At 33.8% G+C, this 19,885-nt stretch overlaps 2 protein-coding genes across 5 annotated transcripts; one reads left to right on the top strand and one right to left on the bottom strand.

The window, feature by feature from the left end:
• Positions 1-211: 211 nt before the first annotated feature.
• Positions 212-3,788, bottom strand: LOC131932019 (PITH domain-containing protein CG6153). 2 transcript variants are annotated; one of them, XM_059288901.1, is made up of 6 exons: positions 3,730-3,788; positions 2,039-2,325; positions 1,703-1,746; positions 1,372-1,554; positions 1,105-1,216; positions 212-512 (listed from the first exon to the last, which is right to left on the bottom strand). In XM_059288901.1, the coding sequence occupies exons 2-6, from the start codon at positions 2,282-2,284 to the stop codon at positions 411-413; spliced, it is 687 nt and encodes a 228-aa protein (XP_059144884.1). In that variant the 5' UTR covers positions 2,285-2,325; positions 3,730-3,788; the 3' UTR covers positions 212-410. The 2 variants fall into 2 exon arrangements, with proteins under 2 accessions (XP_059144884.1, XP_059144883.1); XM_059288900.1 differs by having other exon boundaries at positions 3,554-3,782.
• A 315-nt stretch (positions 3,789-4,103) lies between these two features.
• On the top strand, positions 4,104-16,282 carry LOC131932020 (RNA 3'-terminal phosphate cyclase). 3 transcript variants are annotated; one of them, XM_059288904.1, is made up of 12 exons: positions 4,104-4,194; positions 11,418-11,530; positions 12,111-12,211; positions 12,334-12,477; positions 12,870-12,993; positions 13,130-13,188; positions 13,690-13,837; positions 14,429-14,553; positions 15,191-15,249; positions 15,549-15,643; positions 15,809-15,913; positions 16,095-16,282. In XM_059288904.1, the coding sequence occupies exons 2-12, from the start codon at positions 11,447-11,449 to the stop codon at positions 16,185-16,187; spliced, it is 1,137 nt and encodes a 378-aa protein (XP_059144887.1). In that variant the 5' UTR covers positions 4,104-4,194; positions 11,418-11,446; the 3' UTR covers positions 16,188-16,282. The 3 variants fall into 3 exon arrangements, with proteins under 3 accessions (XP_059144887.1, XP_059144885.1, XP_059144888.1); XM_059288902.1 differs by having other exon boundaries at positions 4,140-4,173; XM_059288905.1 differs by having other exon boundaries at positions 4,147-4,245.
• Positions 16,283-19,885: the final 3,603 nt, after the last annotated feature.

Below are 19,885 nucleotides of genomic sequence, written 5' to 3'. Positions count from 1 at the left end.
GTATGTACAACAATCAACAATAGGACTGGAACATTTTTTTCATAGAAAATAAAGAATGCTTTCAAACCTAAAAATATCCTTCATTTTATTAAAAGATTAAGAGAACATTTTTCTGTCAGTTAAAATACTTTTTAAAAAATTAAAATTATGAAAGTAGTTACAAATGATAATTTGTAGCTATCTGTGATCAAGAACAAAGTGGACAGAAATAAATCTTGACAAAAAAATGTTAATAACATTGTAAGGGAGACAATACCAGGGAGTCAAAATATTGTCCATACTTAAGGGTTGGCTGTTTTTAATTGCTTAAAAGCACATCATAAATTTAAAACTTAATTCATTATCAGAAACCAAATACTGGTTATAATTTAGCAAACAGTGATCCTAAAATAAAAAGAGAGAGCATGAATTTATGAAATCATTTGATTGACTTGGTTGAGGGAACTGGTTTTGTGGTCAGCTGGGTTAGCTCTTGATTCATAGGCTGTGATGGTCACTTCATGGTGATGTGCCTGGTTAAACAACATTTACAATTGGTAGTTAAATACTTTATATCAACATGAAAGTTATAAAATTCATATTCATTTAGAAACAGAAAAAAACATTAATTATATTATTATGCTTTAAAGTTTGAATTCATTTTTTGAATTCTTTAAGAAAGAGTAATATTTTTGTTTGTAAATCTACTATCTACATATTGTTTTGATGATAACCTCAAGTGTTGTAGAAATATTTACAAAGGAAATTAATTTTCTACAAAAGTAAAGATTTATTGGAGACATTAAATGTGTTTGCTTTTACAAGAACTTCACATTTAAGTTGTGCTGTGTAATAACAGAAAATCAACTCAGAATTTTTATATTCATGAATTTGGTTTCACAGATAATGGCAAAATAATATTTGATATAATAGTTAATGAATTTTGATAAATATATTGATTAACCCATAGTACCAAATTGTTCAGTAAAGAATTTTTTTTCCATTGCAGGGGAGGTAATAACCTGCTATTTCTAATTTCTTAAGATTGAATAAGTTTGTATGAGATTTCTGTTTCAAGAAAATAAAATGCTGTAAAAGAAATAGGATAAAACTAACAACACACACCTCTGTGAAGTCCCCCTTGAGACCAATGTAAAACACTTCTGTCCTATCTGAATGGCCGTGATTACTCGGGAAATGTATGGACAAATGTTGAACATCACTGAACCTTGCCACTCTAAATACAAACAAAAATATATAAACATTTATACAGTGCAAAATGTATACAGTGCAAAAAAAACAACAACAAAGAAACTAAAAAACACAACTCAGGAATAAATAATTCAAGCAACTGAAACTAACTAAATAAAATGAAATCAATGTGATGCTTACATAGGTTTGTACTCAATACATCCCTCCTGATCTACATGTACATCAAATTCCTGATCAGGTTTAGCATGTGCATCTTCAAATGACATATTAGGCCTATTCTTAAACAGTCGCATTTTATTTGGGTGTGTCTCTTGCTCTCCTCCGATAATCAATAAACCTTTAAGTTTAACAGATCCCTGAAAACTAAAAAATTAGAAATTTGTTTTAGTTAAAACTGATTTATCCAAAGTTAACAATAAAAATATATAATGATTAACTACTCTAAAATAATAAACTTCATTTCAATCACTGAACAAAATGGCTAACAAGCCAGTCTTAACTAATTACTCACGGGATATTAAAGAGTAGCTCTTCATCTACATCACTTGCAACAAACTAAAGAAACAAGAATGGAAAAATGTTACTTTAAAATTCAGGTCTGGTAATCTAACCATGCTAGATTTACCACAAGCCAAGGGTTTAATTTAACTTTAAAAGTTTTTTGTTTATTCTTTTTTAGAAAAAGCTTTTAATTTGTAACTATTAGTTATGGAAATAAAATTATATGATCAATATTGGGTCTATTTGTAACAATCGCTTATAATGAAAAAATTGTTCAGTCTGTTTATCAACGCTATAAAATATACTTTTCAATACAGTACATTATTTAACAATAAAACTAACGTACCTTTGACTGATCCAGCCTTTCTTCAAATGCTCGGAAAACCAACTTCCCAGAACCATCTTCTGTTTCATTAAGACATGTTAGATCATCCATTCTGATCTTCAGATATAAATTAAATTCTTGAGCCTTTAGGTTTTCAGCATCACTTGCATCTGAAGGGCCATGACTGTGTCCATGCCCTCCAGAACCTCCTCCTCCGTGACTATGATTGCTATCATTGTGGCTGTGACCATGGCAACAACTAGCCATGATTGTTATAACTTGTGTATCAAGTATTTTTTATTCAGGAGCTATAGAATAAAAGTCAAATTTAAGACAGGCGTTACAGTAATAAAATATAAACTATACAAAAAAGTGTATGCATGTTATATAGTTTTAAAACATTAAATCAAACAAAACAAAATTTAACTAGGGAGACCTAGTCTGGTGTAATATCTGCTTAGATTATCTTCTTCTCTTCTTCTTAATTTAGTATATGATGGAGGATTTAAACAACAAGCCCAACTTCATGTATGAACTGGGATGTGGTCTCCAGATCAGCGGGTGCCCCATATAGTTTTTTGTTTAGATTATAATTTCTCTTAGTTAAGTTAGGGCAAAAGCAGGAAAATTGCCAGTGTCAAATTAATTATATAATAAAAAATGATAAAAATATAATTTAGTGATGAGTTTGCTATGAGTTAATATTTAGCTATCTCTATGCAAAAAGCCCACCAGTTGGTTGAGGCCAGGCCGATTACTGCTCTACTAGAGATTTAAAGGATCCACTCAAAATATTGACCAGTTTAATAATATAACTACTACTGATATTAGTTAGTCTTGTAGTAAGTTAGTTAACTGACCATTGACTAGAGTTTCACTGTAGAGTCCCGTAAAGTCTACAAGTGTCTCTGTGTACAACTGTACTACTTAACTGACTTTACAGTAGTTTAGTACTACTACACTATAACTCAGGGGTTCCCAACCCTGTGCCCGCGGACGCAATGGCGCCCGCCGAACAATTCGTATGTGCCCTCCTCTCACTATTCGACAGAGACAGAATTTTTTTCATAAACATTATTGAAAGGTTGAAGGGGATGGAAATCGAAAGTTTGAGGGGGGGGGGTGCAAATCGAATGTTTGAGGGAGGGGTGCAAATAGAAAGTTTTGTCCCCGGGTGACGGGGAGGGTCGCTACGCCTCTGGAAGGAGTTTGTCGATTTAAAATAGGTGGTGCCTGCCACCCTACAGATATTTCAGAATGTGCTCTAGAGTAAAAAAAAGGTTGGGAACCCCTGCTATAACTATTACTAGACCTAGATTATATATTTTATATTAATATATTATAATTAGGGCCTAGTGTAATTACTAATTAGGCCTACTATAATATAACTATCATTAGGCCAATCCCAATACGTTAGGCCTACTAAATTACTAGATCTACACTTCACTAAGTACACTTTACTACTGAGAGTATTGACAATATTTATATTGATATTGTCAATATAAAAAATAGATTACCGATGTTTTATATTCTAACCTCTAAGTCAAGTCAGGCTAATAAATAAAGTCTGCTGAGTGAGAGTTGAGAACTTGAGTGACAAGTAAGTAGTTTTTATGAATTCATAATCACTCATCAGTCAATTGAACTGCAAAGGGGGAAATTGTAGCCTTTAAAGAATATGAAATTAGGCCTTTTAAATTATAAACTAGAACCTTGTCTGTAAGATAAGATTTCGTAAAATTTGTAAAATGTTTAGTGTAGTAAGTCTGCTGGTTATAAACAAGTCAGATAAAAAGTACAAGAATAGGTCTAATTTTAATTTAGAAAAAGTGCCAAAATTTGGTCAAAGATTCCGCTCCCCTATATATTAAAACCCAAGTTGAATCTCCAGCCGACATATTGTCTGGAATAAAATCATATGTATTGGATACAAATAGATCTACATATTTCAGCATTTTCTTAACTTTATGCCAAAATTAATGCAATAGATAGATCAAATTACTTCGCATCTAGATACATCATATATGGCAACCCAGAAACCGAAGCAAGAAAAGAGCACTCTAACAAAATTTTGTATCGGTGGCAAGTAAATGTAAACTTCACTGTTAGATTGTTAGATCTGTCAAGAATCTACATCTAGTAGCCACAGTTGTACAGTAGGAGGCATATACTACAGAGTTTGTGTAGCTTATTAAACCAGTTGAAAACAAATCGTAAAATTCGTCTTGGTAAAATCTTAGTTTAGCGTCGTAAATTCGGCCAAAACTAGTAATGAAGGAGAGAGTGAATTAATGAATAGGTAATCTATCGTTTTGGGTACGTAAAATCGCCAGCAGCTATTAATGTACGAAAACGTTACCTCATTGTCAAGGCTTTAATAGAAGTTTATTGTGATACGTTTGTGTCAAATATTATAGATAAATGGATAATAAACCTAAATCAATGGCTAAATATATCAATATAGGCCAGAAATTAACTTTAAACAGCAGTGTCTGCAAGCAAGATTTGCTATATAAACAGCAGCCATTTGTAAAATAGAGTGACTTCCGCCTGAATCTCGCGCTATTAGTCTATAAAAAAAAACTTTAACAAGATGGCTGCTATAGTAAATGAGCATGGTTGCATCTGTTGGAAACATGGCTGGTGTTCATTTATTACTGAAAAGTTTCAATTCAGTTGTTTAAAAACAGGTACATAGGCCTAAATGAAACAAGGAAACATTTTTGTATTTTTCAAAACATAAATCCTCCTCAAAATGTGAAATAATTATTAAAATGTAAGGAGTCACCTGTTTTTCACATTACTAGTTGCAGGGGATTTTACGTACCTAAAACGATAGATTACCAATGAATATGTCATTAAATATTAGAGAGGCTCACTAAATCTTAATTTTAATTATTTATTTTTTTAACCAATACCAATAAAAGCTAGAGATATTTCTCTAACTAACCAGGCACTACATTTGATGATTTTAGCTCATTTTGAACTAAAATACATGATTTTAATTATTGGTGCCATACAGCTTAGCTGGGAAAGATTTTTCCATGACAACCATTCAAAGATCTGGTTCCTAAAGTTGACCTGAAAACGACCAAGGAGGTTCGTAAGGATCATGTGTGGGGAGGGGGAAGTGGAGGTATGCTGCAATAAAACGAAATCGAAAGGATACTCGTAACTTGGTTATGTAATCAATTTACTGTATTTCTAGTAAACGCCAAAGGAATGAACCAAAAAAAATCACGTATAAATGTTTAAAAATATATAGACTAGATCTAAACTTTTTAAAGGTATTCATTTTCACTTTTATTCAGTCTTGATTAATCAGTGTAAATAGGAATGTTTAATTAGACAATTAGGCCTAATAATAATAGATTGAGTTAACGGCGGAATCTAACCCTCCTCCCTTATCCAGCATGGAAGCTTTGTCCAGGCTGAGTTTTAAATATTAAAAAAAAGTAGATCTATATAGACATAATAAAATATCTGTTTTTATTTTTAAAACTGTCGTTGCATTAAATTTCATCACATGTGAGCGAGAAATGCATTCCAAACATCGCCACTCATAGGCTGTGCGTAGTGACGGCTCGCTCGCGTTGTTTTGTCAACGAGAGAAACATCGCCCGTCCGAAGCTAGACATATCCAGGCGGAGTTTTAATACTTAAATTTGTATCTAGAGCTGGTGTCTAGATCTATTTAAAGATTGTTAGGCTACGCCTATCACATTAACGTTGATCACTTGTGAGTGAAAAATTATGCAAATTCGTCACGAGCCCGCTTGCGTTCTTTCGTCACGCGAGCGTGTGCGCAAGTCCAAGTACTGTGTCAACTAGATCTAGATCAACTTTTGTTTATGCAGGCTGTCCTCTAATATGATTATTATAATTTATTAGCCTAGTCCTTCTGGATCTAAATCATAATAATCAATTATATAAAAAATGAAAGCAAATGAAAATAATATTAACTATAATTCGATCAAGTCGTAATTAGTAATAATAAAATCAAGTAAATAATTTAGCACCTAGACTTTACTAGACGTATCGAGATCGCGTTTCACCACGAGATCACCGGTTTACGGGCTTTTACAGAAATACCAACTAATTCCTATCTTCCCATGTTCAGATCGAAATACTTAATTAATTTGTCCAGCAATGTAAAAATCAAAATTGGAAAATATTCACTTAACGCTTGTCAACATAAATAACAACACAAACGTAGTAAAGAGTCGATAGAGCCACCTAGGCAAACGTCTCCCGCCCAATAGCGGTCACGTGGGTTATGGAATTTTTACTTTTGGTGGTGACCGTTTTGGAGAATTTTTTAAAAAATTAGCGCATGTAATATTCGATTTATTTTTACACAGACTGCTAAATCTAATATTGATGTACTTTCGGTTTCCGATCTACATCGTAGAAGCTAATATTTAAAAAGATCTACGAATGTTTGTCGGCACCACTTTTTGAGCTTCGGTCTTCATTATCCAAAGCAATTTATAGCGTTTCTCTGGCATATTTAGCACTGCCATTTATAGTTTGTTTACATTATGTGAAAAAACCGCCATTTTTCACGAGGTAAACATTTTAAAAACGAATTCCTAGAAAGTCACTTGGGCAGACAAGAAAAATGTCCGAAACTAAGCGTCCGGTGTAGGACGCCATGTTGTTGTTAGCAACCATAGACGCTTTCAAGTTAGTGAGCCTCGCTATTAAATATGAGTATATTTTCGTATATTTTGATAAAGTATTATAGATAATTGAATAATAGATCACCATTGATGGTTAAATCAATTTAAATATCCTGAAATTAATGTTTATCAACCCTGTTCGAGATAGTAAATTTGCTATTAAAAACAGCAGCCATCTTAAGAAAATGTTATTTAGAGTAGCTTCCCTTTCATTTCTATTCGTATGAAAATGTATTTAAATATGATTGTCTTGTTGTATAGTCCGTATTACAAAGCATTTTTTTTTTAGTTCTGCTCTTTAAAAACTGAATTTCCTAACAAAAAACTTTATTAATTCTAGAAGCATTGTGAGATGCAACTTGTATCAATGTATTAAATCACGTTTTTTTTACTAATTTTTATTTGATCTTACTATTACTAGATCTATATAGATCTAGTTTGAGTTTTTTTTTTATTGTTTGAATGTTCACTATTTTCATTTCAGGTTTTTCTTTTCATCAATTAGTGATTCTTTCGTAACTTATGAAATTTTTTTACTTCTCTTTACCTTAATTAAACCCCAACCTCCATCATATTTTTGTTGTCAATGTCACAACAAGTCATAATGTAAAAAATTACGCTTCACTCTGCCTTATCTAAGATCTCTAACCATAATTCTGACAACATTAAATGTTTGTCATCATTTATATATACAGAGAGACAAAATGTATTATCCACCAGCTTCCCTCGTAAAACATCATCTAAAACAACGAGTTAGTCCACCCCTTAAGTGCATGTTGTCATTTATGGTCGATCGCAAGTCTCCACCTGCTAGACACATTTTGGTTATCCTTTGTTGTCAAAATGTCAATATCAAGTATCCAAGTGAGTGATATGGGGTTGTCCATAAATGATGTCACATATGATTTGCTACGGGAGTGAGTGAAGATTTGTGACGTCAACTCAGGCGGCTTTGCAATTTATGACGTGTCTGCCTCATGAAAGGAGGTGAACGGGGAAAAATACCTAGATGGTTGATGGAGAACCTCTATAATGCTTTGTTCAATCAAAATAACGATAAATAAGCATTAGTATACGTATACCTTGCTTAAAACGAATCATCACAAATGTTGCAAGCCTGATAGTTTAAGACATTTGGCAAAACGGCCTCAACACATTATCCCCGTCAAAAAGGCTTGCCACCAAATGCCTGCCGACGAATAAGCCGCGTCTAATGCTGGGCGTTAGGAATACGGCCATTAGCATGGGCCGCGTTAGAGCACCAGTAGGCTATTGCGCTTTGTAAGATGACGTAGATACTTAAATTCAATTTCGCTAAACTGCGCGAAAATTTAGTAATGCTGTTTTGAGGAAATGAGGAAATTTATTTTCTTGGACTTAAATTGAAATATGTTGACTGTCTGGCTCTTAATTTCCGAATATCACTTTTAATGTATCAAGATTCAGAACTATAATTTACTTTAATATAAGTGTCATCTTATCTTTTATTGTGCTTTTTATAAAGTGCAGAGCAGCTTCAAAATCGGACGGCCATCCTGTTTTCACCACGCTTCTTTTGGAGCTTAATATGGGTAGTCTAGTTCTATACGGTGGGAGCTTAATACATTTTTAAAGGGCCGAAAGTCTCAAGACAGCAAGCTTGCAGAAATAACCACGTACGTTTAAATGGACGAGTGATAGATGTGTTAGGGGCTGTTTAATGAACACCAACTTATGTAATCAAATTAAACGTCGCATAAGCGTCAAAGCGGCAGTGCTTTTTGTTTTTTTTTTTCTATAAAATTAGCCTAACGGTCGGCGGTACCGGTACATGACGTCACGTGCGAGCGTTAACTCGGTGACGATGTGCTAAGTGGGGGAATGAAAAAGGTGGGGTTCAAGAAATGCGACTCGGCAAGCGTTTTACATTTCTTGACCCTTCTTAATAGTTCTTTTGTCCCCACTGAGAAAATGGATCACCAATGAATGACGCGTCATACTTCTATAGCTGGTCTTTCTCCCACAACCATCCCGTTTTCACGAAAAAAAAAAACAAAACTGACCCGTCTCCAAAATCACATCGCTGAGTTCTATTCAACCTCTCCCCACCACAAATCACAATTTCTATCTGAAACAATATGTTCATATGTTTGCTCTGTAATAATGCACGCTGTCATTACTATCTTAAGAGCGACGTCATTTATGAGCGATCTAATATTGATTTGCTTACTGCAAATAAAGTGTTCAAAAGTTCGACCTCCCAACAATTGTTTTGGTCTTGGATGCACACTATTAAGTCTGATAAGGTCTATTAGTCATTCATGTCAACTATATTAAAAAAAGAAAAATTTCTATACAGGGGGTCATCCATAAATGATGTCACGCTTTTTTTTGACGATTTTTACCTCTCCCCCCCCCCTCCCCTCCGTCACACGTCGTCACAAAAAGCCAGACCCCCCCCCCTAAAATGACGTCACACCTCAGCCTACAACCCCCCCCTCAAAATTGCAGTTGAATTGTTTTTAAACAGCTATATTTTTCCAAAATCTTGTCTGAACTCTGTCAAAATAGAGTATTTTAATCAATTGTTATTACAATGTATTAAAACAGTTTTTTAAAAACGCAAAATAACGTCTAAAATTCGTTTTCTAACATAGCTTTTTTAAAATGCAAAAGTGTGACGTCGCACCTTCTGAACCCCCCCACCCCCTCCCCCTCATCACACAACGTCACAAAATTACGGACCCCCCCTCCCCCCTACGAGTGTGACGTCATTTATGGACGACCCCCGGCATATATTAAAGCAATACAAAACAATCATATTAAACCACAAAATCAACACAAAAGACATGCGAATAGACAATTTATTGTTTTTAAAACATGGCCGCTGCTTGTATTTCCTCATTGTTGTCTCGAACGGAGTAGTTTAAAGTTTATTCCAGGATATTTATGACTGGTTTGGTCTTGGATTGTTATTTGTTATTCAATTATCTGTTATATTATGTAAAATATGACATAAATTTGGCCAAATGAAAGAAATATTCATTAGTTACCTTCATCGCACATTACTAGCTACGTTGGAATTTACGACGCTAAACTAAGATTTTACCTTCGTCTTGCCTTTCAAAAAAAAAAAAGATAAAGACTGACTGTAGCAGTTTTAAAGCCGACTAACGGCTAACGTCTAACGCGCTGAAGCCATCTGATTTCGGCATTTAATTTTATCTTAATGTCGTTAGGTAGGGCCTAATGATTCAGATTTATTTAATATTTAAACTTTTTTTTATTTATTCATTTATTCAATAACGGTTACAATAGTAGGCACGGAGACCTTTTCTCCCATTGGCCGTTTTGAAATAAACAAATAAAACAACAATTTAATAACAGCATTTAAAAAAGCAATTGCGTAATAAAGACATAGCATTAGCAAGCACAAAAAATAAAAAAAGACTGCTGAAAAATTGCCAAAAATTAATAAGTTATATAGATAATATTTTATATAGTATTGTATAGGCTAGGCCTATATAATATATATTAAATAATATTATAATACAGTACTCTAGAGCCTTAGGGGTAGTCCATAAATGACATCACACTCATAGGGGGGAGGGGGGGTCCGTATTTTTGTGACGGTGTGTGATCAGGGGGAGGAGGGGGAGGTTCAGATGGTGTGACGTCACTTTTTGCATTTAAAAAAAGCAAGGTTAGAAAACTAGTTTTAGCCGTTATTTCGCGTTTTAGAAAATGGTTTTAATAAAATGTAATAGGAATTGATCAAAATACTCTTATGTTGACAGAGTTCAGACAAGATTTTGGAAAAGTATCGATGTTTTAAGAAAAATTCAACATCTATTTTGAGGGGGGTTGTAGGCTGAGGTGTGACATTATTTTAGGGGGTGGGGGGACTGGCTTTTTGTGACGACGTGTGATGGAGGGGAGTGGGGAGGTAATCATAAAAAAAAGCATGATGTCATTTAACGATGACCCCCTTAGACCTATTGATAGATCTACTAGTAGGCTACAATCTGAATCATTATTCTGATTATGCCTTGTGAATGTGTATATCTAGATCTGTATATGAATTTATGATGGTACAATCCTAGGTGGGGTGGGGGTAGGGTGATGAGTGGAAGGGATTTCAGAAAGTGTGATGACACATTTGTATTTTAAAAACTATTATTATAAAAATGATAATTTTGCTGTTTTTTTTTCTTATTTTTAAAAGGCTGTCTTTGTAAATTGTAATAAAAATGTATTAATACACACAATGTTGATCGAGCTTAGAATATATTTTAGAAATAAATTAATGTTTTAAAAAACAAAAAAACTGCCATGAGAGGGTTGTAGTCCAAGGCGTGACATCATTTTAGGGGTGGGGTCTGATATTTTGTCATAGTCAAGTGTAGATCTAGTGTGTTGATAAGGGAGTGTTTGTGTGTGTGTGGGGGGGGGGGGAAATTAAGATTGAAAATCATTTCAAATGTGTGATGTCAATATATTGACTAACTTGGAAAATAATTTTTTATAATTTATCTCTAAAAGAAATAAGTATTGATTTCTGGTAAAAATTAGTTGCTAGGCCTATGGTATTAATGATTAATTATTTTTGGACTAGGCATTAAGAGTTAGATGTATGTTACATTTTCTCGCCATAAGATGCTTGGAACTGCATTTCAAATGGACACTATCTTTTTACATATAGTCTTTGTTAGAGAACATAAAAAAGATTTTATTTTCAGGTGGTTGATGAAAGTTTGTTATAACTGCAATGGAAGTTCTGCCAAAAGATGCCCCCAGTAAAGAGTTTGATTCTGATGGTTATCAAGTAATAGATGGAAGTGTATTAGAAGGTGTATGTACATATTTCTATATTTTAGTTTAGACCCTTTCAGAATAATAAAAGCGAGAGTTCATGTTTGTTGCTTATAAGATGCAAAATTACAATCTAAGAAAAGCAAGGAATAATGTAGGTCTATAATAAAAAAATTATACACCTGGTGAAAAATTGCTTGATGACAGTTATATGGTTCCTAGGTTGTTTCAGTGGTATTGCTGCTAAGACTAAGGATAGGTCAGGGCAGCTACACTAGAAAAAAATTGTGATTGAATATGTGCTCTGTATATAAATAAAAAGTATTAGCCATTAAGCCTACTCTTACTAAAATTCCATTAATATCCTGGCATACTAATAAACCTTGTTTCACAATTTCTATTACTGATTATATTATTACTATTTATATTTTCATATATATTGAAAAAACTCCTTAATATTCTGACTAAAGAGAATATTCATTGAAACAAAATCATTAAATAATATTCATAGTGAATCGATATACTACTGAATATTTAATGAGGATGACATAAGAAAAAAATGTTTCATCTAATTTTTATCACAGTTTATACTTAAATCACTTTCTATTTTTTGTTGACAGGGTGGCCAAATCTTAAGAAACGCTGCAGCTTTGTCCTGCATTTTGGGAATCCCCATTAGAGTTAAAAATATACGAGCTGGACGAGACAAACCTGGTTTAAGGTTATGTATTTTATTTTATATTTCTGCAAATGAGGGCTTTTATGTTAGGCCTATAGTATGCGAATTTTAAAAAATATATGAAGATGTTGTTTAATAGCTGTAATAAGTAATTTTTTGTACAGACCACAACATCTATCAGGGTTGAGTTTAATTGCCAACTTGTGTGGAGGTAGACTGGAGAATGGTTCTGTTGGTTCCTGTGAGATAACACTCAAGCCTGGTCCAATTGGAGCTGGTCAGTTTATTGCTGACACTAAAACTGCAGGGTATGTAGATCATCAATCCCTGCTTTTTAGATTAATTGAAATCATATGTAACAAGTCATGCCTGTTATACAGCTATGTTCCAATACTAATTTTGCTATAGGCCTTATAATTTTAATTTTTATTTATTGATTCATTGATGAAATAAACATTTAAACTTTCTTACCATTAACAAATTATGTATCCTTTAACATTATCTGTCCTTTTCATTGTCCCCATGTCTTATTTTCATGCTAAGACTATATTTTTTAATGCATGATCATTTAAATTTTTTTCAAAAAAGATTATTTTAAAACTTTTGTAATGAAGAATTACAAGTTCTGTTTCTAAAGGCTGTTTAAGTTTCTGATGAGATTCGCCTGTTTGCCTTACATTAAGGTATTTAATTCAAACAGGAGTATCTGTCTGTTGATGCAAGCAGCCGTGCCTTGTTTACTCTTCTCCCCAGGCCCCTGCACGCTGGTACTTAAGGGTGGTACAAACTGTGATATGGCCCCACAGATTGACTATACCACATTGGTAATCAACACTTTTTTACCTGTTTGTTGTCAAATACGGCCTATGTCCCAGGAGGGACAACAGGCAAACCTAACCTAACTACATTTAAAACAGTTTTTTTAATTCATGATGAATAAAACAATTTTTTTTCTGACAGATATTTAAACCTATTGCTGAAAGGTTTGGAATGCATTTTGATGTTGATATAAAGCGAAGGTAATAAAAAATAATGAAAGACAGATTTTTTTTCACAAAATGTATAGTTTTAAGTAATGGGATGAAAGATAAGTTCTTTATTAACTGCGTAAGGGCAAACTTATTCAAACTTATATAAACTAGTTATAAGTTAGGTTTAAATTAAAAATAAAATATAAAAAACACTATTTCCGTTATAAAACATCATATAATGTTAAAAATATCCTTCAGTAATCACTATCAGTATTTTAATGAATACTTATTTTTATAACTAGTTATGCTGAATCCATCTCCATCAATGGGGGGGGGGGGGGGGGGGTTCTAACATTTAGTTAAACTGATTATGCTTGTTTTGAATGCACATCAATTTCAGAGAAAAGAATTAGTAATGCAATTTTATTTTATTTTTCCCTTTCACAAAATTTGAATTAGATCAGTTTTAGAAGATTTAGTGAGACAACTTTATACAGCTATTAATCTGGTCATTTATTATTTCAATAACACTTAAGTGTTTTATTTCAGGGGATATTACCCTAAGGGTGGAGGAGAAGTTGAAGTGAAATCCCAGCCTGTAAAATATCTTGTTGGTGTCAGTGACAGTCTCACCCAACGGGGAGAACTTGTACTTATCAACAGCCGATCATTTGTTGCTGGCAATCTTCCAGCCCACGTAAGGCACCAATTTATTCCATGTTCAAACATACTTCATTTGGTCAGCATTTTTATTTACTGTTTGGGTAGGAGTTATCTGTTTAATAGTATATTACAAAAGGAGTAGTATAGTATAGTATATTACAGGAGTAATCTGTTTATTGATATAACATTGGGCAACTCTTGACTGATGACTTTGGTGCACAAGGAGTCAGTTTTATTTTTAAAATGTCTAGGAGAAAACAGAACATCTAAACTACTTATACAATTTTGTCTAGAAATCAAAACTACCACATCATTTTGTCTAGACATCTTAAAGAGGCCCCACTGAATTGTAAACCATACACTACATTCTGTAATGGTTAAATGATAACAGCATTGTCACCATGAAACTGCAAAAATAGCTTTACAAAAATATTTTCAAAATCATTAAGAAATTAGTAAATTACTGTACTATTTAAAATCTTGACTGATTGTTTGTTAAACCTCATGATTTTTGGTAGAAGGATCTAATCAACATTTTTTATATGTGCCAGTTAAAATAGAAAGAATATTACATTAAATTTTTTTCTGATATTTAATTGAATAACAAAATTGTGTTTATTTACAGCTCTCCAACAAAGTATCTCAAAGTATCAGCAGGTCACTGAAACAGAATTTTCCCAAAGTTGAGTTAAAACAGCAAAGCTTAAAAGAACCTGACGGTGCAGCTATAGGATCTGGCCTAGGAACAATGTAAGTGTACCTTGGTTGTCGCAGCAAGATCAGCTTTTTTTTTCCCTTTTATTCTCTAGATTTATTAACTGCTAAAACTGATTAGCTGTATTTTAGTGTGATTTTGTTTTTCCAGTTTTGTTAACAGTTACATTACATAATGGTATTATGTGAAGAAAAGTTATGGTATTATTTTGTTACATCACCTGTAGTAAGCAATGGAACCTCTCAGTGTCAGGCAAAATGTTCTCATACAGATTTAAGCCATTAGACAACTCAAGAGTAAACTTTTGAGTCTTTTCTTCACTTAAGTGTCAAAATAAAAACTCTCTGTGCTATGGAATGTATAAGAACACAGTTCTGGTTTGTTTGCATTATTTGGTGCATGATTGCTTACATAGGTCTGTTGCTCAAATCATGGTAAAATCTGTGCTTGCTACAAAATTTATTTAAAAACTATGCTCATGTGAGCATATAAACTTAACTGCTCCATCAAGGGTCAGGTAATGAAAGGAAAATTGATTTACATCCATGCTAGGATTTGTTTGTTCAAATCCACTAAAAATTAAAATATTGTATTATGCTATTTTTAAAATTTATTAGCCATTACATTATTTTAATTTCTGTAAGTGTAATAATTCCTTTGATTATATTTTAGAATAGTTGCAGAAACAAGTACTGGCTGTCTGTTTGGTGGATCTGCATTAGGAAAACCCAGTATGTTAGAATATGTTTTAAATTTGTTTCTTCTGCAGTTTGTTATTTAAAAATTTCATTTTTTGTAATTTAAAAAGGACAAAGCCTGTTTCATTGATTTTAAGGTTAATTTAATGATCTTGCTTGAACTGTTCATTTTTCTTTAAATATTCTACAACACAAATAATAAATTAGACTTTTTGTTGAACAAACACTTTTCAGAGTGAATTAACATGGTAGTAGTATTGTAGTAGCACCTAATTAGCTGACCAGTACAAAGTAATGTATCCTTTAAATCACTTTATTGAAAAACTTCCTAGGGTCTCCAGCTGAAGAAACTGGTGAAGCAGCTGCAAGGGAGATAATTGAAGCTCTTCACAGTGGAGGTTGTGTTGATCAGTATTTACAAGATCAAGTATGTTTTTCTTTTCAAAAAACATTTTGTTATAGAAAACATTTTTATAATCATACATTAGAAAAACTAAATTTCATGTACTTTTCCTTCTTGATTTATATTAGCTTAACAAAGTGATTCATTGATACTTCACCAACAATTAATTTCTTGAACTTTTTGTTTCAGCTGATTTTACTTATGACATTAGCCAAAGGAACAACAAAATTGTTGTGTGGACCATTGACACTACACACAAAAACAGCTATACATGTAGCTCGTTTAATGACTAAAGTAAGTTTTTTTAATTGTCCTCACCTTTACCCTGATTGTAATTAATTTTCATTTTTAAAAATGTGTGAATATCTCAGTTAATTCTTAACAATAAATTAAAAAGATATTTTATGTATAAATGTCTCAACACTCCTGTGCCTGTTAAAGAAGTAATTTTGTTTTCAACATTTTTCATTCATAGGCTGAATTTACAGTAGAGAATCTAGAACAGAATAAATTCTTGATTACCTGTGAAGGTATTGGTCATCTCAACACACACCTGACTGAAGCTTAGTTTGTTGTTTTTACTTTAGACTCTGATTGTTGGATAAATAAAATTTTATCATTGTGAATCTAAACCTCTCTTGAAATGATGCATCTGTTTTCGTGTGAACTATGAATGTAAAAAATTTACCTCTTTTAATTTAATAGTTAATGCTTAGACTTTTGTAATTTATTATTACAAATCTACAACTTTATTGCAAGTTAGGGTTCCCAAATGTTTTACATGTCAATAGTAAACTTAAATTTCTATGTGATAGTATATTAACACCTCAACAGTTAGATTTAATTTGAACAATGTTTTTACAGTAAGTAATGTAAACCTAATTTATTTACTGTATAACATATTCACAAATAAAATACTGTAAAACTTTTACATACAAACTTATGGTATAAAGACTAGTAACTGTAATTACATCTTTTGACTATCAACTGCATGTATCTATGTTTGCAACTACTTTTAATCACACCTATAGAATAGAGTAAGGGTTATGTGACAAGTAGGCAAATGCTAAGTCAGGGACAAATAACACGAAGATTACCAGCTATAAAGTAGTCTGGAGATGAAAACAGAACAACAGATTTAGGAGTGACTGATTTTAAATTTAAAAACAACTACTATAATTTTACATAAAGGGATATTTTCCATAGCAAAATCAACAACAAGGTTGTCTTGCTGAGTTTGCCCCCCCCCCCCCCCCCCCACATGGCAATCGCCCAGTTGACATTGTACTCCACACTGTACTTAACATAGGAGATTCTAACAATACACAACAGTAGTGTAACATCTGCTGCTGATAGACTAGCTGATGCTGCACCTCACTGATGGCCTCAATAACTCGGGCATCCGTTGTCAGAAATGTCAATCAGATTACCCTAATTTCTACATGCTTTATGCTTGGATAAAAATACATTGAAAAATGCATATTTTTTTCAAAAATAACTCCATACATTTCAGCATGTATGCAAACAGCTGGCTCAGACAGACTCTTATTGATCTGATTTAGTGGAATGTGGGGCAGAAGTTACAATAAATTGTTGTAGTTATTTGAACCTTTTCACCTAGTCAAACATTGTAAAAAAAACCACACATTTTATTACTGATGTAGGTAGATGCACTCATTTTCCTGGAGATTTCTCAATTAATTTGGTGCATTTTTTTTTACATTTTTATTGCTATTAAAAAGATACTACCAAGCTAAATTATCAAACGATATATGAGCCTATAGGATTCATATTGGAAATTATATACATTTATTTTAAATTTTGTTTCAATGAGCATTGGACTCCGATCCCCCCCCCCTCCCTTTCCGTTTGCGAGTGTGACGTCGTTTATTGACTACCCCTTGTAGCCTTGTCCGTCTGTACAGCCCAGGACTCATCACTCTGTGAGTACAAAGTAGACAAAAAGAAGCATAGACTTGCTGGTGTGTCAAGCATAAACCGTTACGAGGGAGAAAAAACAAATCCTTGGCGCCCCAGTCTCCTACTGTATTATTTATTATGTAATTCAATCAATTTATCCTGTCTGAGAAGGGGGAGTTATGTTGAACTAAATAAGCTTAACAGTTGTTTATATGGTAAAAGACCAAGCACAGCTAGAAGAGTTTTTTTTTCAAAAGTGATCTAGGCCTATGATGTTAATCCCCTCAGACACTGACATAGCCCTTTTCACACAACCGGATCATAGAGTTGGCCAGATCAGTATGCGAGGACCGAAGCAAAAGCTTTAGCAAGCTTAGGTGAGTATTATTTTTGTTGGCTGCTTCATAAAACGTTGATCTACACTCTATAAAAAGCAGACTGTTTAACCAATAAATTGATATCCTTGGAACAAATTATTCGTTGCTGTTAGAATGTACCGCACAACATTGAAAGCTACATTACTTGAGTTTTACTAAAGCTGAACATTAACTTGGTCGTGCTGTTGTAGAGCTTACGTTTTTGTTCTGAAAGTGTATCGGTTGAGTGAAAGCCTCAAGTTAATTTTAGGATAGTGCACTAGACATTTTGGTTGTTATTGCAATAAATGCCTATTTAGTAGATTAGTAATTTTCTCGCTTTTGCATGGACCAAACCAGAAAAAATTCAGAAAAATACCATCTTCCTGTTTCCTGTCTGGATACCACTGAGGAATTCAAATTTCAGCATAGCCTAGGCCTATGTTTTGAAGCTTTTAAGGGCACCTTCTCCCTCCCCCCACCAGAGCACATATATATAATATAATCAAAATAGAAAAAAAAATGTCCTCGCTCACCCCTTCCCCCTCACCTAACTCAAAGAAACACTGACACCCTGACATACTGGTACTTAGATTTAAGCTAACAATCCAAGGTTTCATATCCAACAATATCTTTAAAGCAAATCTTCTTTTAAAAATGAAGAAAAAGATATTGCCTTTTCCACCTCGTAAACTTATAGCAACTGAGAAAGCCCGAATAGGCTACTAAAAATGTTCACGATAGAACGGTGGATTTCAACCAAATCAACCAGACTCTACAAACAGAAGATATTAAGTTAAAGGGCCATTAATAGCTGGAGATATGAGCAGGTAGACTAATTAAAAAATAGATTAGATCTTGCACGGACGATCTTGCAACGCCCCGAGTCATAAACGAAAGACAATAGAAGGTCTACATCAGGGGTTCCCAACCCCGTGCCCGCGGGCGCCATGGCGCCCGCCGAACGATTTGTATGTGCCCGCCTCTCACTATTCGACAGAGACAGAATTTTTTTCATAAACATTATTGAAAGGTTGAAGGGGATGGAAATCAAAAGTTTAAGGGGGGGGGGGGGTGGTGCAAATCGAAAATTTGAGAGGGGGGGTGCAAATCGAAAATTTGAGGGGGGGGGGGAGGTGCAAATCGAAAGATTGAGGAGGGGGGGTGCAAATCGAAAGTTTTGTCCCGGGTGACGGGAAGGGTCGCTACGCCTCTGGAAGGAGTTTGTCGATTTAAAATAGGTGGTGCCCGCCACCCTACCGATATTTTAGAATGTGCTCTAGAGTAAAAAAAGGTTGGGAACCCCTGGTCTACATTATTAAACTTATTCGTCTTCTTTAAAAAAAATTAATAATCCATAGCTTACGTGCGGACATAGTTTGGACGGGTCTCCGACATACTGGCTATCAACAAAAGAGCTAGAAAGTTTAGTAAACCTCATATTACCTCACATCACAGCGTGATGTTGTACTGAGTTACTGACGAAGGACAATATACAGACAGCTTTCATATAATGAGAACGGTATCTATTTAAAGTACATTTCAAAAATAAAAACCGAATAAAACGTGTTTTTAAAAAGAGCAGTGATAGGCCTTTAAAGAGTAAAGTCATTAGCAGGTGGTAGGTTTCCCTAGGTAGGCTTGTTAGTATCAGCAGGTGGTAGGTTTCCCTAGGTAGGCTTGTTAGTATCAGCAGGTAGTATGTTTCCCTAGGTAGGCTTGTTAGTATCAGCAGGTGGTAGGTTTCACTAGGTAGGCTTGTTAGTATCAGCAGGTGGTAGGTTTCCCTAGGTAGGCTTGTTAGTATCAGCAGGTGGTAGATTTCCCTAGGTAGGCTTGTTAGTATCAGCAGGTGGTAGGTTTCCCTAGGTAGGCTTGTTAGTATCAGCAGGTGGTAGGTTTCCCTAGGTAGGCTTGTTAGTATCAGCAGGTGGTAGGTTTCCCTAGGTGGGCTTGTTAGTATCAGCAGGTGGTAGGTTTCCCTAGGTAG

This window comes from Physella acuta, unplaced genomic scaffold (genome assembly GCF_028476545.2).
Source record: "Physella acuta isolate Inbredline_101_S28 unplaced genomic scaffold, ASM2847654v3 ptg002075l, whole genome shotgun sequence".
NCBI classification, from domain to species: domain Eukaryota; kingdom Metazoa; phylum Mollusca; class Gastropoda; family Physidae; genus Physella; species Physella acuta.
Note: the sequence above shows the minus strand (reverse complement) of the source record. Positions and strands in the feature narration are given on the sequence as shown.